Genomic DNA, 21,834 nt, shown 5'->3' with positions numbered 1-21,834 from the left:
ATCTATAAACTGAAATCTTCCAAGAGAGATAGAGAATAAGGATAATTTTTTATTATAATCAATTACCACATTCAAAAATTATTTAGTCTTTTAAAATAAACATTAAATGGAAATAGTGAAATAAAGTAATAAGGTCTCTGTGATAAAATGGCGAAATACTTTTATCAAGGAGGCCTAGGTTAGAGATAAACATAAATGCAATATTTGAATTCTAACTTAAATCAAGATTAAAAAGAGAACCATGAGGGGCACCTGAGTAGCTCAGTTGGTTAAGCGAATGACTCTTGGTTTCCGTCAGGTCATGATCTCAGGGTCCTGGGATCGAGCCCTGCACCAGGCTTCCTGCTCAAAGAGAAGTCTGCTTCACCCTCCCCCCTCTCTGCCCCTACACCCACTGGAATTCTCTCTCTATATATAAAATAAATAAATAAATCTTTTAAAAAGAGAGAAACATGAATTATTTGGCATTTATTATCTTTAAAAAAGAAAGGTTTTACATAGAAACCAAGTAATATGTTTTATGGATTTTTAATATAAGGTACATTGAATCAAAAAGTTAGTGTCTAGGGGCACCTGAGTGGCTCAGTCAGTTAAGCATCTGACTCTTGGATTTGCTCAGGTCATGATCTCAGGGTCGTGTGATGGAGTCCTGCATCTGGCTCTGCACTCAACGTGGAGTCTGGTTGAGATTCTCTCTCCCTCTCCATCTGCCCCTCCTACTCGTGCTCTCTCTCTCTCTCTCTCAAAAATAAATAAATTATAAAAACCTTTAAAAACAAAAAGGATTCGTGTCTTCTGTAGTGGTTTTATGAAATTGCAAATTATTTTCCAAATGACTGTTTCTTATATTGACCTCCTTCATACAAATTAATGATATAGTCATTAAATTATGATTTTATTCAGGCATTTGTGGAGAAGTTACAACAGTATAGTCTAGGAATGCAGCTTGCCAATGGACTAACAATAGGAAAATGAAGGGACACAATTCATAGTTAAATTCTTTCTTCCCAGGACTTTGTGGATGAACCATGCATCTTCCAGTTCTGAATAGAAGTCTAATGCCATTCCTACACATTAGGGTATCACATAGATTCTCTTGTCAAATGAACTAATGGAAGAGTTGTATATATTTGGTTTATGTCATTTTGGTTGCTCATCAGAAGATCCAACAAATGACTAATTAATAATATTTTTATTGATGCTATTATAAAAATGGAAATAACTTTCTTCTGCATAAGGTTTCTTAATTTTTATTAAATGATAATTCAGACAACCTTCAGCCATTTTTGTCAATATGGTCTGCCATAGTATTTTTAAATTTAAAAAAAAGGAAGCTGTGGAAATTCTGGTGATACTACATGTTCTTTCTCTCATGATTTCCATTTTATATATATAAAAAAAGAAACAAATCCATAAAAGAAATATTTTAATGACATTCAGCTTCCAGCCTGAAAATTTTGGCACATAAATGAACACAAAACAAGAATAACTCTTCTGTCATTGATGTAGTGGCATGCCAAAAAGCGTTGTTGCACATACAAAGGACAATCTCTTTTAATAGGATGAAGTGAAGAGAAAGATGTCAATTATATTGACTTAGTAGGGTGCTTGTGTGTAGGCAAATTCATATAAGCATACGCCACATTGTAGATTCTCAATAAATGTTGACCATAGTTATCATTGTTGCCACAAAGACAGCCTGAAAGTAATGATACAAGGTGAACAAGTCAAAAGTAATCTCTTCCCTTATATTTAAAAAATAGTTGAAAACTTCAAGTATATGAGTCATATAAATACTTACTTTTCTTTTTCAGGATGTACAGAAAGTCCTATCACATGGTTGGTTTGGTATATCCAGAAGCTGTCATAGTAACGTTAAAGGTGAAATAATTTCAATTATTTTAATTTTTCAAATAGTCATTTTTTTCAAATCTTATTAAAATGGCTGGGAGAAAATAAGAATGGGTCTTTGTTGCAGCTTGTGTATTGGTACATAAAAAATACTGTAGCCATTTACAACATGTCTTGTGTTCCAAGTCATGACTCATTGTAGACTTACATGAGGATTGATTTGCACTAACAAATTATATCCATGCATATGCATATGTGTGCACACACATATGTGATTTTTTTTCTTCTTCATGCTTTATTTAGGTAGATCTTGAATTCAGTGTTAAGAAGGCACTAGGACTTGTCAGAATATACATATTTTTTATATATATATTACAGGAAAGTTGCATGTGTTAAAAAAAGATGTTCCAGGACAAAACTTATATGAAAGAAATTTGTTTAGAATTTTAGGTCTGGGAAAATATAAAAAGATAAAATTAAGAAAAGAAAAAGAAATTTGTCTCTCTTATCTCTGCTTTTCTGTGGCCAAGACCCAAATGCAGTATGAAATATGTTAGAAATAGCTGGAGTCGAAACTCTGAAGTGGTGACAGTTTTGGGTCCAGTTGTCCCACTGCTTGTGTACCCATGAGCTCTGTTCCTATTTCTAGAGGCATTTTGCAGGCTCACCATTCGACATCTCTTATTTCTTTCTATCATTTAATTTGGGTGGAGAAATTCAACTTTGTCTCCTCTAACAATTTCATGGTGGTTTTCTTATATCACCCAAGAATTTAAAGGACACTGGCAACGGACCATCCTGAGTTGCTTTATTTCTGATTTATTAAACTCCTTTTCTAGTTTAAATTTATATTGCTACTTATATTCTTTGGTTAATTTCCTTTTAAGCATCCTCTTTGCATATTTTTTTTCCTCTGCTGCATATTAGACTTTAATCTTATTAATTTTAGTTTTTCTTGGATACTTTTTTATATGTTTCTAAAGCTATAATAAAGACAAATATATAAGTGAAATGTCACATTATAGGATATTAATTACTTCTTGGATCTTGTGAGGTTTTGATTTTCCCAACTGTGGGCAAGAATATAACTTTTTAATTTTTTTTATTTTAATAACCTTTATGTGGAAACCAACACAATATTTTAGTATGAGAGAAAGTAAACACTTTTCTAAAATACAGGATAGAAAAAATGTAGAAACGAACAGGTGGAAGGAGGAAATATTACCATTAAGGAATATTTTTAAATAGGTCTTGCTTCCTGAGGTACTTCTTGTCTTGTTTGTTCTCAATGAAGCATCTGTACTAGTTTATAAATGTAAATCATCATTGTTGATAAAAATCCCCCACAGTGGAAAACTAACTTTTATTCAGTGGGAAACCCCTAGCAGGAACTATAAACAGCAGCTTCCTAGCAATCTGAACTAATTCTTCTGTGTTAGCTTTGGAATTTGATCAAAGATTTGTTGGCCTCATTTGAGATTTACTGATGGTAAGATGTCTTCTAACACAACCTTCAGAGATTTTAAATTCACAAACACATAAAGCAAGTGTTTGGGGATCAAACCAGGGCCAAATGGAAGGAATTTAACAAAGGCATACAAGCAAATAAAAAAAATATCTCATTGGTTTTTTCAAGTGATTAAAAATACCATTTGAAGCTGTTATTGCTATTTTCAAAAACAGTATTTTTAAAAGAGACTGTTTGAATACTTTTTATCAGATTCTCAGTTTAGTTTCAGCGTGTTACAGTACAGATAATTGGCCTCTGTAAACATTTGTTAAATGAACGAAGTTCTAAATAATCTCAGCTCAAATTAAAAATTAATGCACAGTCTTAAGGTTGCCTACCCAGTACTAAACCTGCTATGTGTATGTAAACATACACTTTGCTAGTAGTTTCTAATAATCCTTACAATTTACTGTTGTTATTTCTTTAAATTTTTAAAATTTTAGCAATTAAAATTTTATATTAAAACCTCTTTAGTATATAGGGTTGATATCACTGTTACAAGTCCATTTTATGAACCTCTCTGCAAGATTTCATCCTGGCCTTACCTAAAGCAAAAAGTCATGAGGTAGCTGGAATGGTTTGGCATACTTGCTCATTGCTTTCTCTCCTCCCACTGTCAGTGGAGTTTTTCCAAGGGTATGTACTCCTTTCCCTACAGACCTGCCCACTTCCCTAGGGAATCACCTGAAATGCTGTAATTACTTTCTTCCTCCCTCTCCTCAATCAAAGGCCTCACTTCCTTTCCCTTTCCCTCTGTCCCTGGAGGAAAGTATAAATGAATCAGCCAAGGTTAGAGTGAGGAATAAGGTAGTCCTCTATCTTTCTAGGGTAATTGCATCTTAAAAGAAGACATAAAATATCAAAGCTTTAAATCCAAGGACTAACTCTTAGAGTGGAATTTCAAGCCATGTAGAAGGTGGTGGTTGGGAAAAAAGAAGCTGGAACCGCTTTCCCCTATAGCTCCACTGACATTGACATCACCTGCATACCTGTAATTCTACCTCAAAATGAAGCCCACTCTGGGAAAGTGATTTTTGGGGTGGATTTGAAGAGAGATGGAGAATGAGATCAGTATTACAGTGTTATGGGGTTTATTACATCCAGTTTGATAACTCTGGGATTAAGGGAAGATTTTAGCACTTACAGCACATGGTATGGCCTCACTTTTGTAAACCCAGGGATACTAAGTGCCTCTTGTCATCGCAGACACTGGGGAAAATATACCCTGATGTTCTAAATTGAAATGTGACCTGCTGAATCTACAATTCTTGATCTTTCCAAGAATTTTTTATAGAAAGAAACAACTCTATAATATTGTCATCTAAAGTATTTACTCCTTTTTTCTTCTTACAGGACGTTGATAAATGGTCTTTTGACGTATTTGCCTTAAATGAAGCAAGTGGAGAACACAGTCTGAAGTTTATGATTTATGAACTGTTTACCAGATATGATCTTATCAATCGTTTCAAGGTCAGAAACATGGAACAAAAGTAAAATGCTCCTAGAATTAGTTATCTGAGTAAGAATTAAAATGCAGAGCCATCAAGTCATCAATCAGTGCATTTCATGTTTCTAGTCGGCAGGTCCCAGGCCTAGGGGGATGAGTTCACCACACGGTGTAGCTATTTTCCATGACTCATTGACATATTTCCACACGGATATCATGGGGCCATGGTAGCCCCATTCCAACAAGATACAACATCCCCCTGAATTACTCACAGAACAGTCATGTAGAGATTGGGAGCTGTGTTTTTGTTTTTGTTTTAATATAATCTTTGTTTCCCAAACACAGAATGAACCTTTATTGGTAGCTTTTCTTAAACTGAGATGAAAGAGCTTCTAATTAATTTCATTTAGAGCCACTTAAGCAACAGATTTGATCCAGATTTTTGAGCACTCTGCAAGGTGTACCTTTCCTCATTACCAATGGGATCATGGCCTTTTTGAGCTAGAAGGTACTGGGAGGTCATTTATTTTAATCCCTTGTATTACAGATAGAAAAACTAAACTTCCCAACTGTAATTGGGAACTTTACCCTTTTAAGAACTAGCCTTCTGTCTTGGCTCTGGAAAATATAAACATTTAAAGATGACAGTATGGGTAAGATTTTTTTTTTTTTTTTTTTTTTTATGGGTAAGATTGTTATTTCATCTATCTTAGTCAAAGACCCGGAGGTTGCAATCTTTCTCAGGATTAAAAGCTAACAGGTTAATAAAACAGTTTTTCAGAACAACCTACATTTAACTTCAAGAACCTACTGCTCACATCTGACTCATATTTGTGTCCTATCCCAAACATTGTTGTGCTCATGTTGATTTAGTGCTACTATTTTGGTCAAAATATAATCATAATTATTACTTTTCGCAGATTCCTGTTTCTTGCCTAATTTCCTTTGCAGAAGCTTTAGAAGTTGGTTACAGCAAGTACAAAAATCCTTATCACAATTTGATTCATGCAGCTGATGTCACGCAAACTGTGCACTACATAATGCTTCATACAGGTATCATGGTAAGAAAGTTTTTGTAACTGAAGTCTGTTAGTTTGGAATAGTTTGGCATATCAAATTCCTTTCTTTTACGTTGCCATTGTCCCTTTAATGCCCATAGAAGTATTGTAAGAAATGATCTTTTGGATTTATGAGGGTTAATGAGTTGTTCATAATATACATTTTCCAAAAAAATATTTTAACTCTGTGAAAAGATATCCAGAGGCAAATGCAAATATACTGCAAAATTCCCAAAATTTGAACTCTAGAATATTTTTGTTCATAACCTATTTTTCCTGTAGGGATCAGCCAAAAAAAATGACCTACATAAAAAGTCTTGGGATAAAAGCTACAGTGCTCTTTCTTCATATTATCATGTTCTCCCAAGCTGACCTCTGTGGCTTTTTCTCCTTTAGTTGCATTGCTAATCACAATCAAATCCTAGTAGGGATTTCGGAAATTATTTCTATGAATTTTCCCAAATTCTCCTTCCTCTTCTTTCCACATGAATGAATCAGTGACTAACTCAGCAATGCAATCTGGAGACAACCTGAGTAGATGTTAGGAATTCTGACACTGCTTGGAATTTCTTGGTACCTTCTTGATTCTTTTATGCGTCAGCCTATGCTGAAGCAGTGCCATAAACTGCATGTAAATAGAATGCTCCACCAAATCCCACAATATGCACTAACTATTTTGATTTTAGAAGTCACACACATGTTCTGTTGGGTCACTGGCACTCCGATCTATGTAACTAATACTCTCTGGGGCCCAGAGATCCTCAATACCTCATCTGTCCACACCAGAGACCGTTCTTAATCTGGTCCCAAGCAATGCCCCAGGGCCACAGTATGTCATCCTGAAGATCTTGAAAATATACAACAGTTGCATGATTCTTCAACTTTATCATACATAGAAAATTTTCATAACAATTTTATTTTCCCCCAAGAAACAATAGTGTGTTGTTTACTACACATACAGTCCATTTTCTGTGGTTCATCCAATAGTGTCTCATATTATGATTGAAGAAATTATCTACTCCTCTTCATCTTTCTTTGCCTCCAAAACGTTGCATATCCACCAATGCCTTGGGCCCAGATCCCACTTCTAACCTGTGTTTCAATGATCTGTTTGTCCAAAACAAACTGCTCTAAAACTAGTGGCTTAAAACAACAACTCATCAATATCTCCCAAGGGTCTGTAGTTAGAAGGGTCCCAACTAGCAGGTTCTCACTTGAGGTTGTTGATAGATTTACAATTAGCTAGCAACCATGGCTGAAGACATCTGGGGACATCAGTGGGCAGGACATCCATGGAGCTTCACTTACATAGCTGGCAGTTATAATGGCTAATGGCTAGCAGATCAATTTTTAATAAAGGCTTTCAATAAAGGATTTTTTTGGAGTCTTACCACCAATCCAATAGACATACACATTCTACCACAAAATTACAAAGTAATGTAACCTGCTCTGGAGTTAAGTCCTATTTAGGGGAGAAAGAAATCTCAAAAATTTAACTTATGAAATAGCATGGCCCCCTTGTGACCTTGTAGAAGGCTGAATGAACTGTGTGTGTTGTCACCCTCAGAGCTTATGTTTTTCTATTGTAAGACATATGTACGGGCATCCCAGACTTACGGTGTAACTGTGCCCCTCGGCTGAGATCAGATGCAATCATGGCGGGACTTCCTTGGTCCTGGGTTGAAGCTTACTCACTCATCTTTCCAGGAGTCTGGTTTGACATGTAAAGGGAAGTAGAAGTTAACAATAATAAGTAGAAAATAAGGGCAGCCCGGGTGGCTCAGCGGTTTAGCACCCCCTTCAGCCCAGGGCGTGATCCTGGAGACCCGGGATCCAGTCCCGCGTCAGGCTCCCTGCATGGAGTCTGCTTCTCCCTCTGCCTGCGTCTCTGCCTCTCTCTCTGTGTGTGTCTCTCATGATTGAATAAATAAAAATCTTAAAAAAAAAAAAAAAAAAGTAGAGGGCAGCCCCAGTGGCTCAGGAGTTCAGCGCCGCCTACCTTCAGCCCGGGGTGGGATCCTGGAGACCCGGGATCAAGTCCCGCATCAGGCTCCCTGCATGGAGCCTGCTTCTCCCTCTGCCTATGTCTCTGCCTCTCTCTCTCTTTGTCTCTCATAAATAAATAAATAAATAAAATCTTTTTTTTATAAAGTAGAAAATCAAGCATTCAAAGCCATAGCTGTAAGATTGATAAACTTTTAGAAAGTAGTTACATAGCCTTCTTTATAACTGTTTCTAGCACCTGAGCGCGCGCGCACACACACACACACACACACACACAGAAATTCTTTTAAAGTTCCTTTGGTTTTATAAGACTTGACTTTCACAGCTATTTCTTGACTCTTTGCCTCCTGATAGCCACAAATGCTGTTACACTTGAAAAAAGCCACTTCGACATCTTCCTGGTGAGAGCTACTTGCTCTTTCCTTTCTAAGGCCTTGGTCCTGAATCCAGTAGTGAGATGGTTTTCATTTTAAGTGTAGCATGTCCTCTTTCCTAAATTCTGTGGCTTTGAAAAAGTTAACTGAGAAATGAAATATTTAAGTGCCGCTCTGAAAAGTAATGCCTCCTTCAGGATAATCAAATATCTACTTTAATTAGGAAATGCAATGAGGAGATATGTACTGTTTTATGAGGGGAGGTAATCAAAATTCCATCATTTAGAAATATGTTTCTGCTTAAGTAATTTTTTTTTTTTTTGCTATCAGTGTAAAGACAGCCAAATAAAAGCCTATTTCAGCTTCAGAACTTCTCTTCTGAAGTTGACATAGAAGAGATGAAGGATGCTGTATTATTGGTAAAAGGAGAAATTCATATCCACGGTGTGACTTTTGCCTCCAACTTGTGAGGAGGACTCTTTCCCGGGAATAACAAGCCATCCTAACTTCTCTGGAAGACTGGGGAAATCTGGCCTGGCCTGGCCTGACTGCTAGAAAGTTGACATTAGTAAAGATCACATAGTCCGTAACTTACCAATCATAAACATAACTTCACTCTACTTTAGCAGGTTCCATGGGGGGGGGGGGGGGAACTGGTTTCTAATTGATTCATCCTTCAGCAACGTGTCAGTGGGCTCTTTACTCATCTATTAGTGTGGCCTTTACAAAAAATCCTCTAGTGGAAGACTGTCATTGTCCGAGATCAGGAAAATATATTTAAACTACAGGGAGTAATGAGAAATTTTATGATAGATGGTAAGAGGAAAGGCAAAATGAATAATGAATTTATTGACGATGTTGCCAAAACTAAATTACACAGCCCGCTTGGTAGCTTTAGGGAAGTTATTTTAACAAGCTTTACTTCAGATGAAAAAAGCAGTGGTAGGTTAGTATTAATTTTCCCACAGATGAATGTGTTGGTTCTTTGAAACCACAAAAATGCATTATAGAAATATTCATTTAGCTGAAACCCCTCGGATTTGATAACGGGGAAGACTGGGTCACTGGCTTTCTTGTTTTAGTTGATGCCCTGTTATTTCACGACAGTCTTATCCATGTGACATTTATGGAGTAGTCCGGTGGCAGCCCCAAACTGTGACTAATGCAGCCTGCCACCTGCAAAATGTGCTGAGGACCAGTGCCTGAAAGGGACTGTGATGGAGCTCTTGCCCTTCAGTCTGTTAATGTCACAGGGATGCCCTCAGCCTGGGACTAGACTGCAGAGGAAACTTGATCCCAGTCCGTCTCTCTCTCTGTCCTTTGACACTTAATTAACTTGTAGCCCTGTGCCAAGGTGACAGTGGTGTGTGGTACCTCAATCCATTTGCTAAGGAGCAAATTGCTTCACCAGATGCTGCGAAGCCACCTCCAAATGTCTCTCCGAATTTGAAATCATCCTAGGGCCTTGGTAAGGGAACATTTGTGTTTAAGGGCTCCTGGCACTGTGTTCTAATATCAGGAGTAGAAGAAAAAAATGATGACGTGAGATCTATTTCTTTTGGAAATTGTAAGTCCACTGACTATACCCAGAAATAGCCTCCCACGCTCTGGAATGACTCAGGTTTTCTCCAATCAATCTGCAGAGAATATGCCAATATGTTTCTATTCTACAAACTATGTGGTGATTCTGTTCTTGCAAATGGCTTTCCAGACAACAATGTTTAGAAGAGTGGAAAGAGTGCAGGCTTTCCAGGCAATCAGACATAGGGTTGAAACTCTGCTCTACCATGACCTAGCTCACTCACTCACTACCTTGGTTTTCTTGTCATTAATATGTAGTTAATAATACTGACCACCATGTAGGATGACAGTGAAGAGTCAATGACACCATATATGGATGCACCTACCCTAGTTCCTGAAACATAATAGGCATTAACAGACATCTTAATTATTAACTTATTTTTATTCTATATTATTTTATATGTATAAAAATTAATATTAATTAATATTAATATTATACTCTCTATACTGGAGTATATTAATATTAATATTAATATTATAATACTCTCTATACTGGATAAGTTATAGCAAACTATGTCATCTTGTTCAAAGGGATAGAGAAAAAGGTGTCCAACCCTACAATTTAGCTAAAAGAGTTGTTAATTATGCCGTTTTAGACACATGAGGAATTAATAGGTCAATGTTGTTTTCTGACCTGAAACTCTCCCAACATTATATACGCACATACACTTTCTCTCTCTTTCTCTTTCTCACACACACACACACAGAATAATTCAGATATGAAAATTTACATCTTAAGTCTTAAAGGCTCTACCCATCAATATACCCAGTTAAATCATCTAGAAATTCTGCTTCTGAAACCTTAGAAAACTGTGTTCTGCATATTGTCTCCCTCAAGTACTGGATGCTGTTGTCATCGGTAGAGGGAATACTGTGGTCGCCGGAGGGAGGAGAAACACTGGACGGGTTGCATTCCTGCTCTGCCTCTTGATAATTATGTGACCTTTGGCAGGTTGATTCAATTCTTTAGGATTCAGCTTTGTTATCTGCCAAGTAAAGATAAAAACATCTACCGCATAAGTGGAAAATAGGGTGATTATACAAACAAACAGCAACCATGTTCACTAACATGTTCAGTCCGTGTCAGCTCCTTCTCCTTTCTTTCTCCTTTCAGTCCTTGTACAAACTACCGTTGGCAGCCAGCAGGTCCCTCTGATGTAATTCGAGGACCGCTCACTTTAGGGTTAGTGTGCCTGGGTGTGTCTCTAGACAAAATGCAAACTGCAGTTCAGATGAAGAACAGTGTCTGCACTGATCATGACTCCTCATTTTAACCCTTTATGTCACCCATGAGGAATCAGAAGAAAGTAGATGATGTACTGACCACTGTGCTATTAGGGAAGAGGGACAGGGCTCAGCCTTGTTCTCTCTGGCGTGTTCTCATGATTCACACAAAATCCATGAATGTAAGCATCCATTTTCTGAGTTAGAATTCTCTATTTGGCACTCATGTAAAACGAGTAAACAACCAAGGAACTAAAAATCAGCCCCAAATTCTACTTTCACTAATACGAAATAGATGTGCTTTTAGAATTCGGTGAGAGAGGTCAACATTTTACTCTCTTCAGAGTATTTTATAATTTAAGCTTAATTCCTAGGGCTATCATGTGGCAATAAATAAGAGGGATTTGTGGAGGAAGTAGTATTTATGGGAAGCAGAATAATGAGACAAAAAACAAGAAATAAGTATAATTAGTTTTGACAGCTAAGAAGATACTTGTAAATACTTATGAGATAATCTATAATTAAAATCCATCTCTGTTGCCCTAATTTTTTTTTAGAATTGCAACTTCATATTCTATGTTATTGCAGATATTGAATGTTACGGGGGTTTTTTAAATCACAGTGAAATCTCTAAATCTTAAATATAATCAATAGGAAATACATATGGGGCACTGGGTGGCACAGTCTGTGAAGTGTCCAACTCTTGGTTTTGGCTCAAGTCATAATCTCAGGGTCCTGGGGTTGAGCCCTATTTTGAGGTCCATGCTCAGTTTGGAGTCTGCTTAAGATTCTCTTCTCCCTCTGCCTCATCCCTAAATGGACTCTCTCTCCAATAAATAAAATCTTTAGAAAAAATAGGAAATATGTAAGAAAACTGGTGACTTGTTTCTAGGATCATTTTTTTATATAAAATAATGAATTTCTGGGGGTACAAAACCTGGTTTGACTTTAATTGCTATTCATTTCATGGTGTTTAATTCCCAGTCACACTGGGGACATTGGAGGCTCAGTCCCACTTTAGTCTATAATACAGGCCATTCTTCCTTTTAATGACTCACAATTAAATGCACCCATAAACACAAAATAGCTAGTTATATCAACTCCCATTGGTTCTGAAAATCATTTCTTCTCAGTCTTCCAGCTGTGAGACATTTATTCTTGAATTGCAATCACTAAAGATATGTTAGCTCACTATTATTTTCCAGACTCAGTGCCTTCTACAGTGCACTTAAGGTAATAAGTTCAGTAAAATGACATTTTTTTTCTGTGTTTTACTGTATGACAAGATTTGTGAAAGGCACGCTGAATACATTAACTTAAAAACTTCTTTTAAAATTCCACAGGGGAAAAAAAATTCCACAGGGAATGATCACAAATTCTTTCATGGGAACTTGTGGCTCAGAGGGTAAATAACTTATTTGCCTAAGGATCAACAAAGATTTAAAACCAGAATTGTCTGATTATCCATGGTAGAGATTATTTACTACTCCGTACTACCTCCTCCTAAAGCAAAACCAGTGAAATTCAAGTCAGCAGACAAATGTTAAGTTCCGACTATGTGCTGATGACCATGATAGGTTATGTGAAGAGGAGCAAAGGTTAATAAGATCATGGCTTCATCAATTAGGAAATTTAACAGTTGTTGCCTCTCATTTTTGACTCATTGGACCTACTACAGTGGCTCCCTCTTGCATTTCATACAAAATCCAAATTCATCAGCTTTAATCAAAGTAGTCTGTCAACTCTTCCCATAATCTGATCTGCACTCTCCACTCTCATTCCTCTCAATTCTCCAATACAACTGTACTATTGGCAGCTCAACTTCCATATCGGCCTCTATAGTATCATTCTGCATTTGCTCTTTCTATTTAGAATCTCTCTGTTCCTAATACTGCACGTAGAATGGGCAATCTAATCTTTGCTCATTCTTCCAAGATTCCTGCCACCAAATAGACATTCTATCTGCCCTTCAATTGTACCTTTTTTTTGTGACCTTTTATGAAGTATGCATGTAGTTTACAATATATTTTTCTGTTGCTTTATATGAGTTCATTGTTTAAATACATGGAAATGAGACTCCTAAAAGCAAGCTCTGTATCATTTGGATCCTCCATTTCCCACCATCAAGTACCACCTACTTGTACTTCTATCTAATAGAACTTTCTGTGAGATGGAAACACTGCATCTGCAGGGTTTCATATGGTAACTACTTGCTACATGTGACTTTTGAACAGTTGAAATGTAGCTTCTGTGCCTGGGAAAATGAACTTAATCTTAATTTTATTTATTTTCAATTTAAGTGGTCACATGTGGTTACCATAATGGACAGTATAATAAAACTGTTATGCAAAATTTCAGTGATGAATAAACTACCAAATTACCTAAGTAGACTTAAAATAGAGAAATTTGGTTAAACCATCTAATTAATTGATAACAGAAAGATCAATGGATATGAAGCAAGTGGTCTGGATTTTATATGAAAACACTTGTTCTATCTTTATTATTAAGTTTACTTGCAGGGATGCCTGGTGGCTCAGTGGTTGAGCGTCTGCCTTTGGCTCAGAGCGTGATCCCAAGATCTGGGATCGAGTCCCGCATGGGAGCCTGCTGCGGGGAGGCTGCTTCTCCCTCTGCCTATGTCTCTGCTTCTCTCTCTGTGTGTCTCCCAGGAGTAAATAAATAAATCTTTAAAAAAAAGTTTAATTGCACAGTTTATGTGTGTTATGAAGAAGAAATTTGATAAAGTCTTAGAAACTCTTACAAATCTTTAAATATAAAAGTGAAGTTCAGTTCTCTAAAGAGCAAAGTGAGTATTTGCAACTCTTAGGTATAAAATCTTCTCATAGAAGAGTTTTCTACAAAAGTCTAGCTAGAGACATCTTAATGGTATATGGACCCTTATGCCAAAAATTATTAAAATTACTGAGCTGTAATTGATTATATGAGAGCCCAAATTCATAAGTCTGTGAATTCAAAAATCCACTCAGGGCTTACCTTTTAAATCATAGAAAATTAGTCCTTTTCTGATTGGCAAGGAACATTATAAGGTCTGTATTTTGAATTTACAAGCCATGAAACAATCACTGATCTCATGAAACATTCATTATGCACCATCAATGGGTGTGAAATGGGAAGAAAAAATGTATTTAAAAATCAATAAAAATATGTGGCACCTGGGTGGCTCAGTGGGTGAGTGTCTGCCTTTTGGCTCAGGTCATGATCCCAGGGTCGTGGGATTGAGTCCCACATTGGGCTCCCTGCAGGGAACCTGTTTCTCCCTCTGCCTGTGTCTCTGCCTCTCTCTGTTTGTCTTTCATGAATAAGTAAATAAAATCTTAAAAAATAATCATTAAAATAAAATCAATAAAAATAATTTAATGTATTTATATGATTACTTATACTGGGTGCACTGGAAATCTCTTGTAGAAATACAAAATGGCTTCTGCTTTCTAAATATGATAGTATCTTTCTTTAATTTTCTAGCACTGGCTCACTGAACTGGAAATTTTAGCAATGGTCTTTGCCGCTGCCATTCATGATTATGAGCATACAGGAACTACAAACAACTTTCATATTCAGACAAGGTAAGCTATATAAAGTACTAACTTTTCTAAGCTAAAACTTGAAATCTATTTTTCTACATATTACTTATTTTTAAGAAAATTTAAAAATAACAGTGAAGATGTCTAATAACAATTTTAATGGATTCTAGAAAAATTTCTTAAGCTACAATCAATTATTTATCAAGAAAATTCTATGAGCATTTGGTGACATATTTAGCAATTTAAAGAATGTAAAAATGTGTCAGATAATTTCTCTCTGCCCAGAACATAAGTTTGAACCAGCACACAAGTCAGACATCTACTGACTGAGATGAATCTTAACAACATATTATTTAAAGCATCAGTTTAGTATCATTATGTATTTGAAAGTAATAAAATTGTGCTCCTGGAAAAAAAATCAAAGAAACTTTATTTCCAAGTTAGTGTGAAGTGCTAAATTGAAAATAATTAGAAAATGAGGTTTTTTTTTTTTTTTTTTAATGATGGTAATAATGGCAGGTATTAGAATCCAAATACCAGAGTGGAGATGTATCTGTCTGCTAGGGCTCTTTTCCCAAAATCACAGATGAGTGGTGTAAATAACAGAAATGTTCACAGTTCTGAAGTCTAGAAGTCCAAGAAGTGTCAGCAGGTTTGGTTCCTGCAGAAGGCCATCTTCTCACTGTCTTCACATGGCCTTTTCCCTGTAGGTACACATTCCTGGTATTGCTCCCTCTTCTTATGAGAATATCAGCCATAATGGATTAGGCTACACCCTTATGACCTTGTTTAACTTTAATTACCTCTTTTAAAAGCCATATCTCCAAATACGGTCATCTTCGGAGGTACAAGGCATGAGGACCTCAACATATAAATTTTGGGGAGACATAATTCATTTCATAAGAGAAAGCTGCTCTGTGCTCTTTTTTGGTTGCACAGAGATCTCAGGGCCTGGGAGGCAGAATGTGTCTGGGACTCATCATGATCTGACTTTCTATACATAGGATCCTGGCATTTCTCTGAGTCTTTCACAAGTCAGAGATGCTTGAGATGGAGATGTAAGTTTCTCTGGATGTAATGTTTCTCTGGAACTACTGTAGAACCCTCTAGTCCTATTAAGAGAAAACTAATTTTTTTTCTTTTTTTAATTACTAGACTTCATTTCTTAGAGCAGTTTTAGATTTATAGAAAAACTGAACATGAAGTACATAGTTCCCATGTTCTTTCTTTCCCCACCCCTACAGTTGCCCCTGTTAACATCTTGCATCAGTATGGTTACCTTTATTATAATTAATGAACCACTATTGACACATTATTAACTAAAGCCCATCTACACATGAGAGTCTAGTCTTTGTGGTACACATTGCATGGATTTTACAAATGTATAATGCCATATATCCACCGTTATATATCGTACATAATAGGTTCACTTCCCTAAAATCCCCTGTGCTTCACCTGTTCATCCCTTCCTCCCTCCCCACCCCTTTACACCTGACAACCACTGGTCTTGTTAGTGTCTTTGGTTTTACCTTTTCAAAAATGTCATATAGTTGAAATTATACAATAGGAAGCCTTCTCAGACTGGCTCCTTTCACTTAATAATATGCATTTAAGGTTCCTTGATGTCTTTTCATGGCTTGATAGCTCATTTGTTTTCATTGGTGAATGATATTCCATTGTATGGAAGGGACAGAGTTTGTTTCCTTGTTCATGTATGAAGGATATCTTAGTTACTTCAAATTTTGGAATAAAGGTTACGAATAAAGGGGCTAGAAACATTCATGTGCAGGTTTTCGTATGGTCTGTCCATTTGCTTTTTAATAGCAATGTTTCCAACAACTGATTTTGCAGCTGTGGGAAATTACTTTACATTTAAAAATGTGGGGCACGTAAGAATATTTTATTAAAAGATTAGACGTTTTTAGAGCTTTTAGTGACTGAAGTGACAGAGAGCCACATTATGTATGGATCATCTAGTCAAGCCCTCACAGCCTAAGTAGAGAAAACAAAGACCTCAAGAGGCTAAACAACCTCTCTGTATGCACACAGCCAGCTGATGGCAGTGCAGAATTGAGAAGCTGAGAAGAGGGACAGTCTCAATCCAGTCTGCTCATACAACCCTAACCTCATGACCAAGGCAGATGCTGGAGAGTTCTAGTCTTCTATAGCCTGAAATGGGATGGGCTTAGATAATATGGCCCCTTGATGGAGACAGAAGAAGAGTTGAAATTCCAGCAGTGAAGTATTGAGGAAGGCATCTGTGTGTCCTGAAGTTCCCAAGATTGACAGAACAATGAAGGGAAAAGGCAGACCTGGAGGTCTGGTCATGTGGAAGGGAATGTTATTAGCCTATACATTTGGAGAGTAGAGAGACTTGTTCCACTTTTTGTGTCAAACATTGTAGCAAAGGTAGACTGTATAGATCAGTTTTGCTTGTTGGAGACTCTTCTACATCCACTGAATCCATACTGAGTGAGATTTTAATTAAAGACTGCTCATTACTGAGCTGGGCCCTGTATAGGACAACAGTTTTAGGAGGTGGAGAAGGGAGCAAGTGATTTGGAACCAAAGAACACTTCTTGTTGTTTCTACTTTGCAAAGTGAAGGCAATGGACTGGCCTTCTCCTGCAGTGAAGGAGAAGGAAATGGAGAAAAAAGGAAAAGGTGGAAGAAGAGAAAGTAAAGAAGGAGGAGAGGAAAGAGGAATAATTCATTTCTCCCCCAATTTTACATTAGGAAACTGTGTATAGAAAGTGGAGAAAAGGTCTAGTATTTTATTTATTTTCTTCTAAATTGCCTACCAGGATCAACTTAAAGGATTAATTATACAAGAATTTGAAAATTCTATGAACAAAAATGTTGTACTGACCACAAATGTAAGAATGTAATGTGCTTTTAAAACTCTATCACCTTTACATTTTGTCCAAGAAAAAAATTAGGTCTTATGTTACTAGTATCAATAATTCTATTGTATGTTTTGTTATTTGCTGTTTCTGGGATTTAGAATGCATTTCTAATGTGGGAGACTATATACTGGAGAATGCAGACTAAAAAAATAATTTAGAACACAGTGCAATGCTAGATTTCAGTTTAATACAGATATTATAATTTATGAAATCCTTGAAAGTGTAAATAAATGGAAATATTTTTTTTGTAAAAAGACTGAGCTACGTGTTACCATGGATACTGAATGTTGCTTAGAGTTCTATTCTTTTCTTAGCAGTCAAAGACCATCTCAAACATTAAGACCATGCTATATTCTCAGAATCTTATTGGATTTATGAAACAAAATCATAATAGTTGGCTACAATTAAATCTGGTTCCAAGAGATGCATCTTTGCTGGCTGCTGATAGTAAAAGACAGTGATACTTGTAGCCATGTCATGTGATTATGCTGCCATGGGTGGATTTGAGGCCATATGAAACAAACGATATGTGATTTTCAAGTTAGTTTTTCCCACAATATGAATGAACTTCTGGAGATACTTGAGCAAGATATGATCAGTTCTCTCTTAAGGTTTGCAGGTGTACTTTTCTGTAAACTGAGTTATGATTATTGGTTAAAGAATTTTTAGGCCATGGTTGAGGTTAAAAGAAAATCTATTTTGGAATTATATACCATTAGCTAACTACATATGTTTTTTGGCTTTTATGATAGTTCTAGAAACAAAAGATGAAGTAATTGTTCTGTCTGCTAGGTCATTTTCCCTATGTTGGATGAACAATAAAGTTCGGATTATTTGGTAGATTATTAGATACAGATCTAAAATAGGTTGCTTGCAACAGAAAGCAGATTTCTTTGGTTCTTTCTTTTATTTATCCTTGCCTCCTCTTTGGTAAAACATTCAGAGTAAAGTCAGTTCTGTAACTAGTGCTACTGACTATAAATAAAGCCCTAAAACAGAACCTCTTCGTGAGGTGGTTTTAGTGCTGACAGAGTATACATCTACCACAAGGAAGGAATAATGAAGAGTCTAGACATTGGGGCAAGTGGAAGCAAAGTTGCACAGGTTTTAACTTGACTTTCCTTTTGCTATTTTTGCAGTCTACCTTCAACCTGGCAACTTACATGGGTGGGTTTATCATTATAATACATTAAACATAAAGATCCTGCTTCCATTCCACACTTGCAAAATCATCTGGTCCTAAAAGGACAGAGGAAGAAGCCAGGGCTCCATTATACACATCTGAGAATGCTTGGCATAGTTCATACTTTATGCTAGAATACCAAGTTCAATAATACTACTTGAAGTAGTTTATTTGATCAAATGATGTGAAAATATGGACAGGTGAAAAACAAAAAACTTCTCTTGACGAATCCATCACTTTAAAATATAATGTTCACTATAAATTGGTGGTAAAACACATATTTTAAATTTTGTGGTTTTTTTTTAAAGGTTTTCTGAGTTAATTTAATGCTGCAAGATCTAAATATTCAAATTGAATCATAGCATTATAAGGGAGAAAAAAAAACTAAAATCATAAATAGATTAAATGATTTTCATCATTCCCTCCACCCTCCATCCAAAGTAATTTTAGTCCAAGGGAATACGAAATAGTTGGTAATCAGCTATCTGGATGGGTTGATTCATCCACAGAGGGGTTGATTCATTCAGTAATTGAATGAGGGTATCAGGTAATTTTGTTTTCTCTGTTGGGCATATCTAGATTATCTCACAGTTACTGGGATTACAAATTATAAGGAAAAGGCCTAAGTATATTCAAACTATGATACTGAAAAGGAAACTAAACACTGACCAAATGGGATTTATCCCCAAGGTCAACATTCAAAATCAATTAAGGAAATCATCATATTGACATGCTAAAGAAGAAAAAAAAAACACATGATCATATAAAAATGCAGAAAAGACATTTGGCAAAATTTAACACCGTTCATGATAAAAATGTTCAGCAAACTAAGAATAAAGGAGACCTTTCTCAACTTGATAAAGATCTATGAAAAACTGACAACTAGCATCACCCTGAACAGTGAGAAACTTGAGGCTTTTCCACTAACGTCAGGAACAAGGCAAGGACGTTCTCTCTCACCACGTTTTTATTTTAACATCATAGTGAAAGTCTTAGTGCAATAAGACAAGGAAAGGAAATAAAAGGTGTAGAGATTGGGAAAGAAACTGTCTTTGTTCACAGGTTATCTGATAGTCTATATAAAAAATCCAAAAGAATTGACAAAAAGCTTCTAGAACTAATAAGCAACTATATAGCAAGTTTGCAGGCTATAAGGTTAGCACACAAAATTTAGTCACTTTTGTATATGCCAGTAAGGGACAAGTAGAATTTGAAGTTAAAATCACAATGTCATTTACATTAGCAGCAAAAAAAACTGAGAAGCTTAGGTATAAATCTAACAAAATATGTATGAGATGTTTATCAGGAATACTATAAAAATCTGTTGATGGAATTCAAAGAACTAAATCAATGGAGGGATATTCTATGTTCATGGTAGGGAGATTGTCAATATGTTCAGTTCTTTTTAACTTGATCTACAGATTCAGTGCCACCCCAGTCAAACTCCCAGCAAATTATTTTTTGGATATTGACAAGTGGATTTAAAATTTACATGGAAAGGCAAAAGAGCCAGAACAGCCAACACATTACAGAAAGAGAAGAACAGAGTTGGAGAATTGATACTAACTTCTAGACTCAGTATAAAGCTACAGTAGTCAAGATAATGTGGTATTAGTAAAAGAATAGGCAAATAGATCAATGGAACAGAGCCCAGAAATAGACACATAAAAAATATACTCAACTGATCTTTGATAAAGGTGCAAAGGCAATGCAATAGACCAAAGATAATCTAGTTTCTTCAACAAATGGATTTGAAACTACTGAATATGCAAAAAAAAAAAAAAATCTAGACACAGACCTTATTCTCCTCACAAAAACTCAAAATGGATAGACCTAAATATAAAATGCAAAACTGTGGCGGCCTGGGTGGCTCAGCGGTTTAGCGCTGCCTTCAGCCCAGGGCCTGGTACTGGAGACATGGGATCGAGTCCCACGTTGGGTTTCCTGCATGGAGCCTGCTTCTCCTTCTGCCTCTCTCTCTCTCTCTGTCTTTCATTAATAAATGAGTAAAATCTTAAATAAAATAAAATAAAATGTGAAACTATCAAACTCCTAGAAGTTAACCTAAGAGAAAACCTAGATGATCTTGAATGTGGCAATGACTTCTTAGATACAACACTAAAGGAAAAATTCACAAAAAACAATTGATAAGCTGGATTTCATTAAAATTAAAAATTTATGCTCTACAAAAGACAGTATCAGGACAATGAGTCCATCCACAAGATAGGAGAAAATATTTGCAGAAGATATATCTGATAAGGGACTGTTATGCAAAATATACAAAAAGCTCTTTAATCTCCACAATAATAAGTGACCCCACTTAAAAATGTGCCTCAACAGACACTTCACCACAGAAGATATACAGATTTCATATAGCATATGAAATGATGTTCCACATTATATATCATCAGGGAAATGCACATTAAAACAATGAGATACCACTACACATCTATTAGAATGGCTAAGACACCAATTGTTGATGAGGATGTGTAGCCATTGAAACTCTCCTGCGTTGTAGTGGGGATGCAAAATGGTACAGACATTTAGAAAGACAGTTGGGCAGTTTCCTGGAAAACTAAACATACTCTTACCATACAATCCAGCAATTGCATGTCTTTATTTATCTAAAGGAGCTGAAAAATTATGTCCACACAAAAACCTGAATATGGATATTTGTAGCAGCTTTATTCATAATGGCCAAAACACGGAAGCAACTGAGGTGTCCTTCAGTAGGTGAAAGGGTAAATTGTGAAAGAGGCAGACAATAGAATATTACTCAGTGTTCAAAAGAATTGAGCTATTGAGCCATGAAAACGCATGGAGGAATCTTAGGTGCATATTAGTAAGTGTAAGAAGTCAGTCTGAAAGGGTTACACACTATATGATTTTAAATATATGATGTTCTGCAAAAGCTGAAACTATGGAGACAAAAAAGTAGTGGTTGCCAGGGGTTACAGGCATGGGAGGGATGAACAGACAGCACAGAAGATTTATATGGCAGTGAAAATATTCTGTGTAATGCCATAATGGTGGGTGTATAATGGTGGGTGCATAATGGTGGGTGCATAATGGTTGGTGTATAATGGCGGGTGCATAATGGCGGGTGCATAATGGCAGTGCTAATGTCATTTGTACATTTGCCTGATTTCAAGAA

At 36.2% G+C, this 21,834-nt stretch overlaps 1 protein-coding gene across 8 annotated transcripts in view; it reads left to right on the top strand.

Annotated features, from left to right (window-relative positions):
• Nucleotides 1-21,834, top strand: part of PDE1A (phosphodiesterase 1A) — a 336,045-nt gene that overhangs the window by 263,780 nt on the left and 50,431 nt on the right. For all 8 annotated transcript variants that reach the window (XM_025460409.3, XM_025460404.3, XM_025460403.3 and 5 more), the window contains 4 exons: nt 1,815-1,881; nt 4,715-4,831; nt 5,729-5,869; nt 14,533-14,633. In XM_025460409.3, coding sequence (XP_025316194.1) covers nt 1,815-1,881; nt 4,715-4,831; nt 5,729-5,869; nt 14,533-14,633 — 426 coding nt within the window. The remainder of the gene's footprint in view (nt 1-1,814; nt 1,882-4,714; nt 4,832-5,728; nt 5,870-14,532; nt 14,634-21,834) is intronic.

Source organism: Canis lupus, chromosome 36, assembly GCF_003254725.2.
Source record: "Canis lupus dingo isolate Sandy chromosome 36, ASM325472v2, whole genome shotgun sequence".
Lineage (NCBI taxonomy): Eukaryota > Metazoa > Chordata > Mammalia > Carnivora > Canidae > Canis > Canis lupus.
The sequence above is the reverse complement of the archived record's forward strand: the minus strand, read 5'-3'. Positions and strand labels throughout refer to the sequence as shown.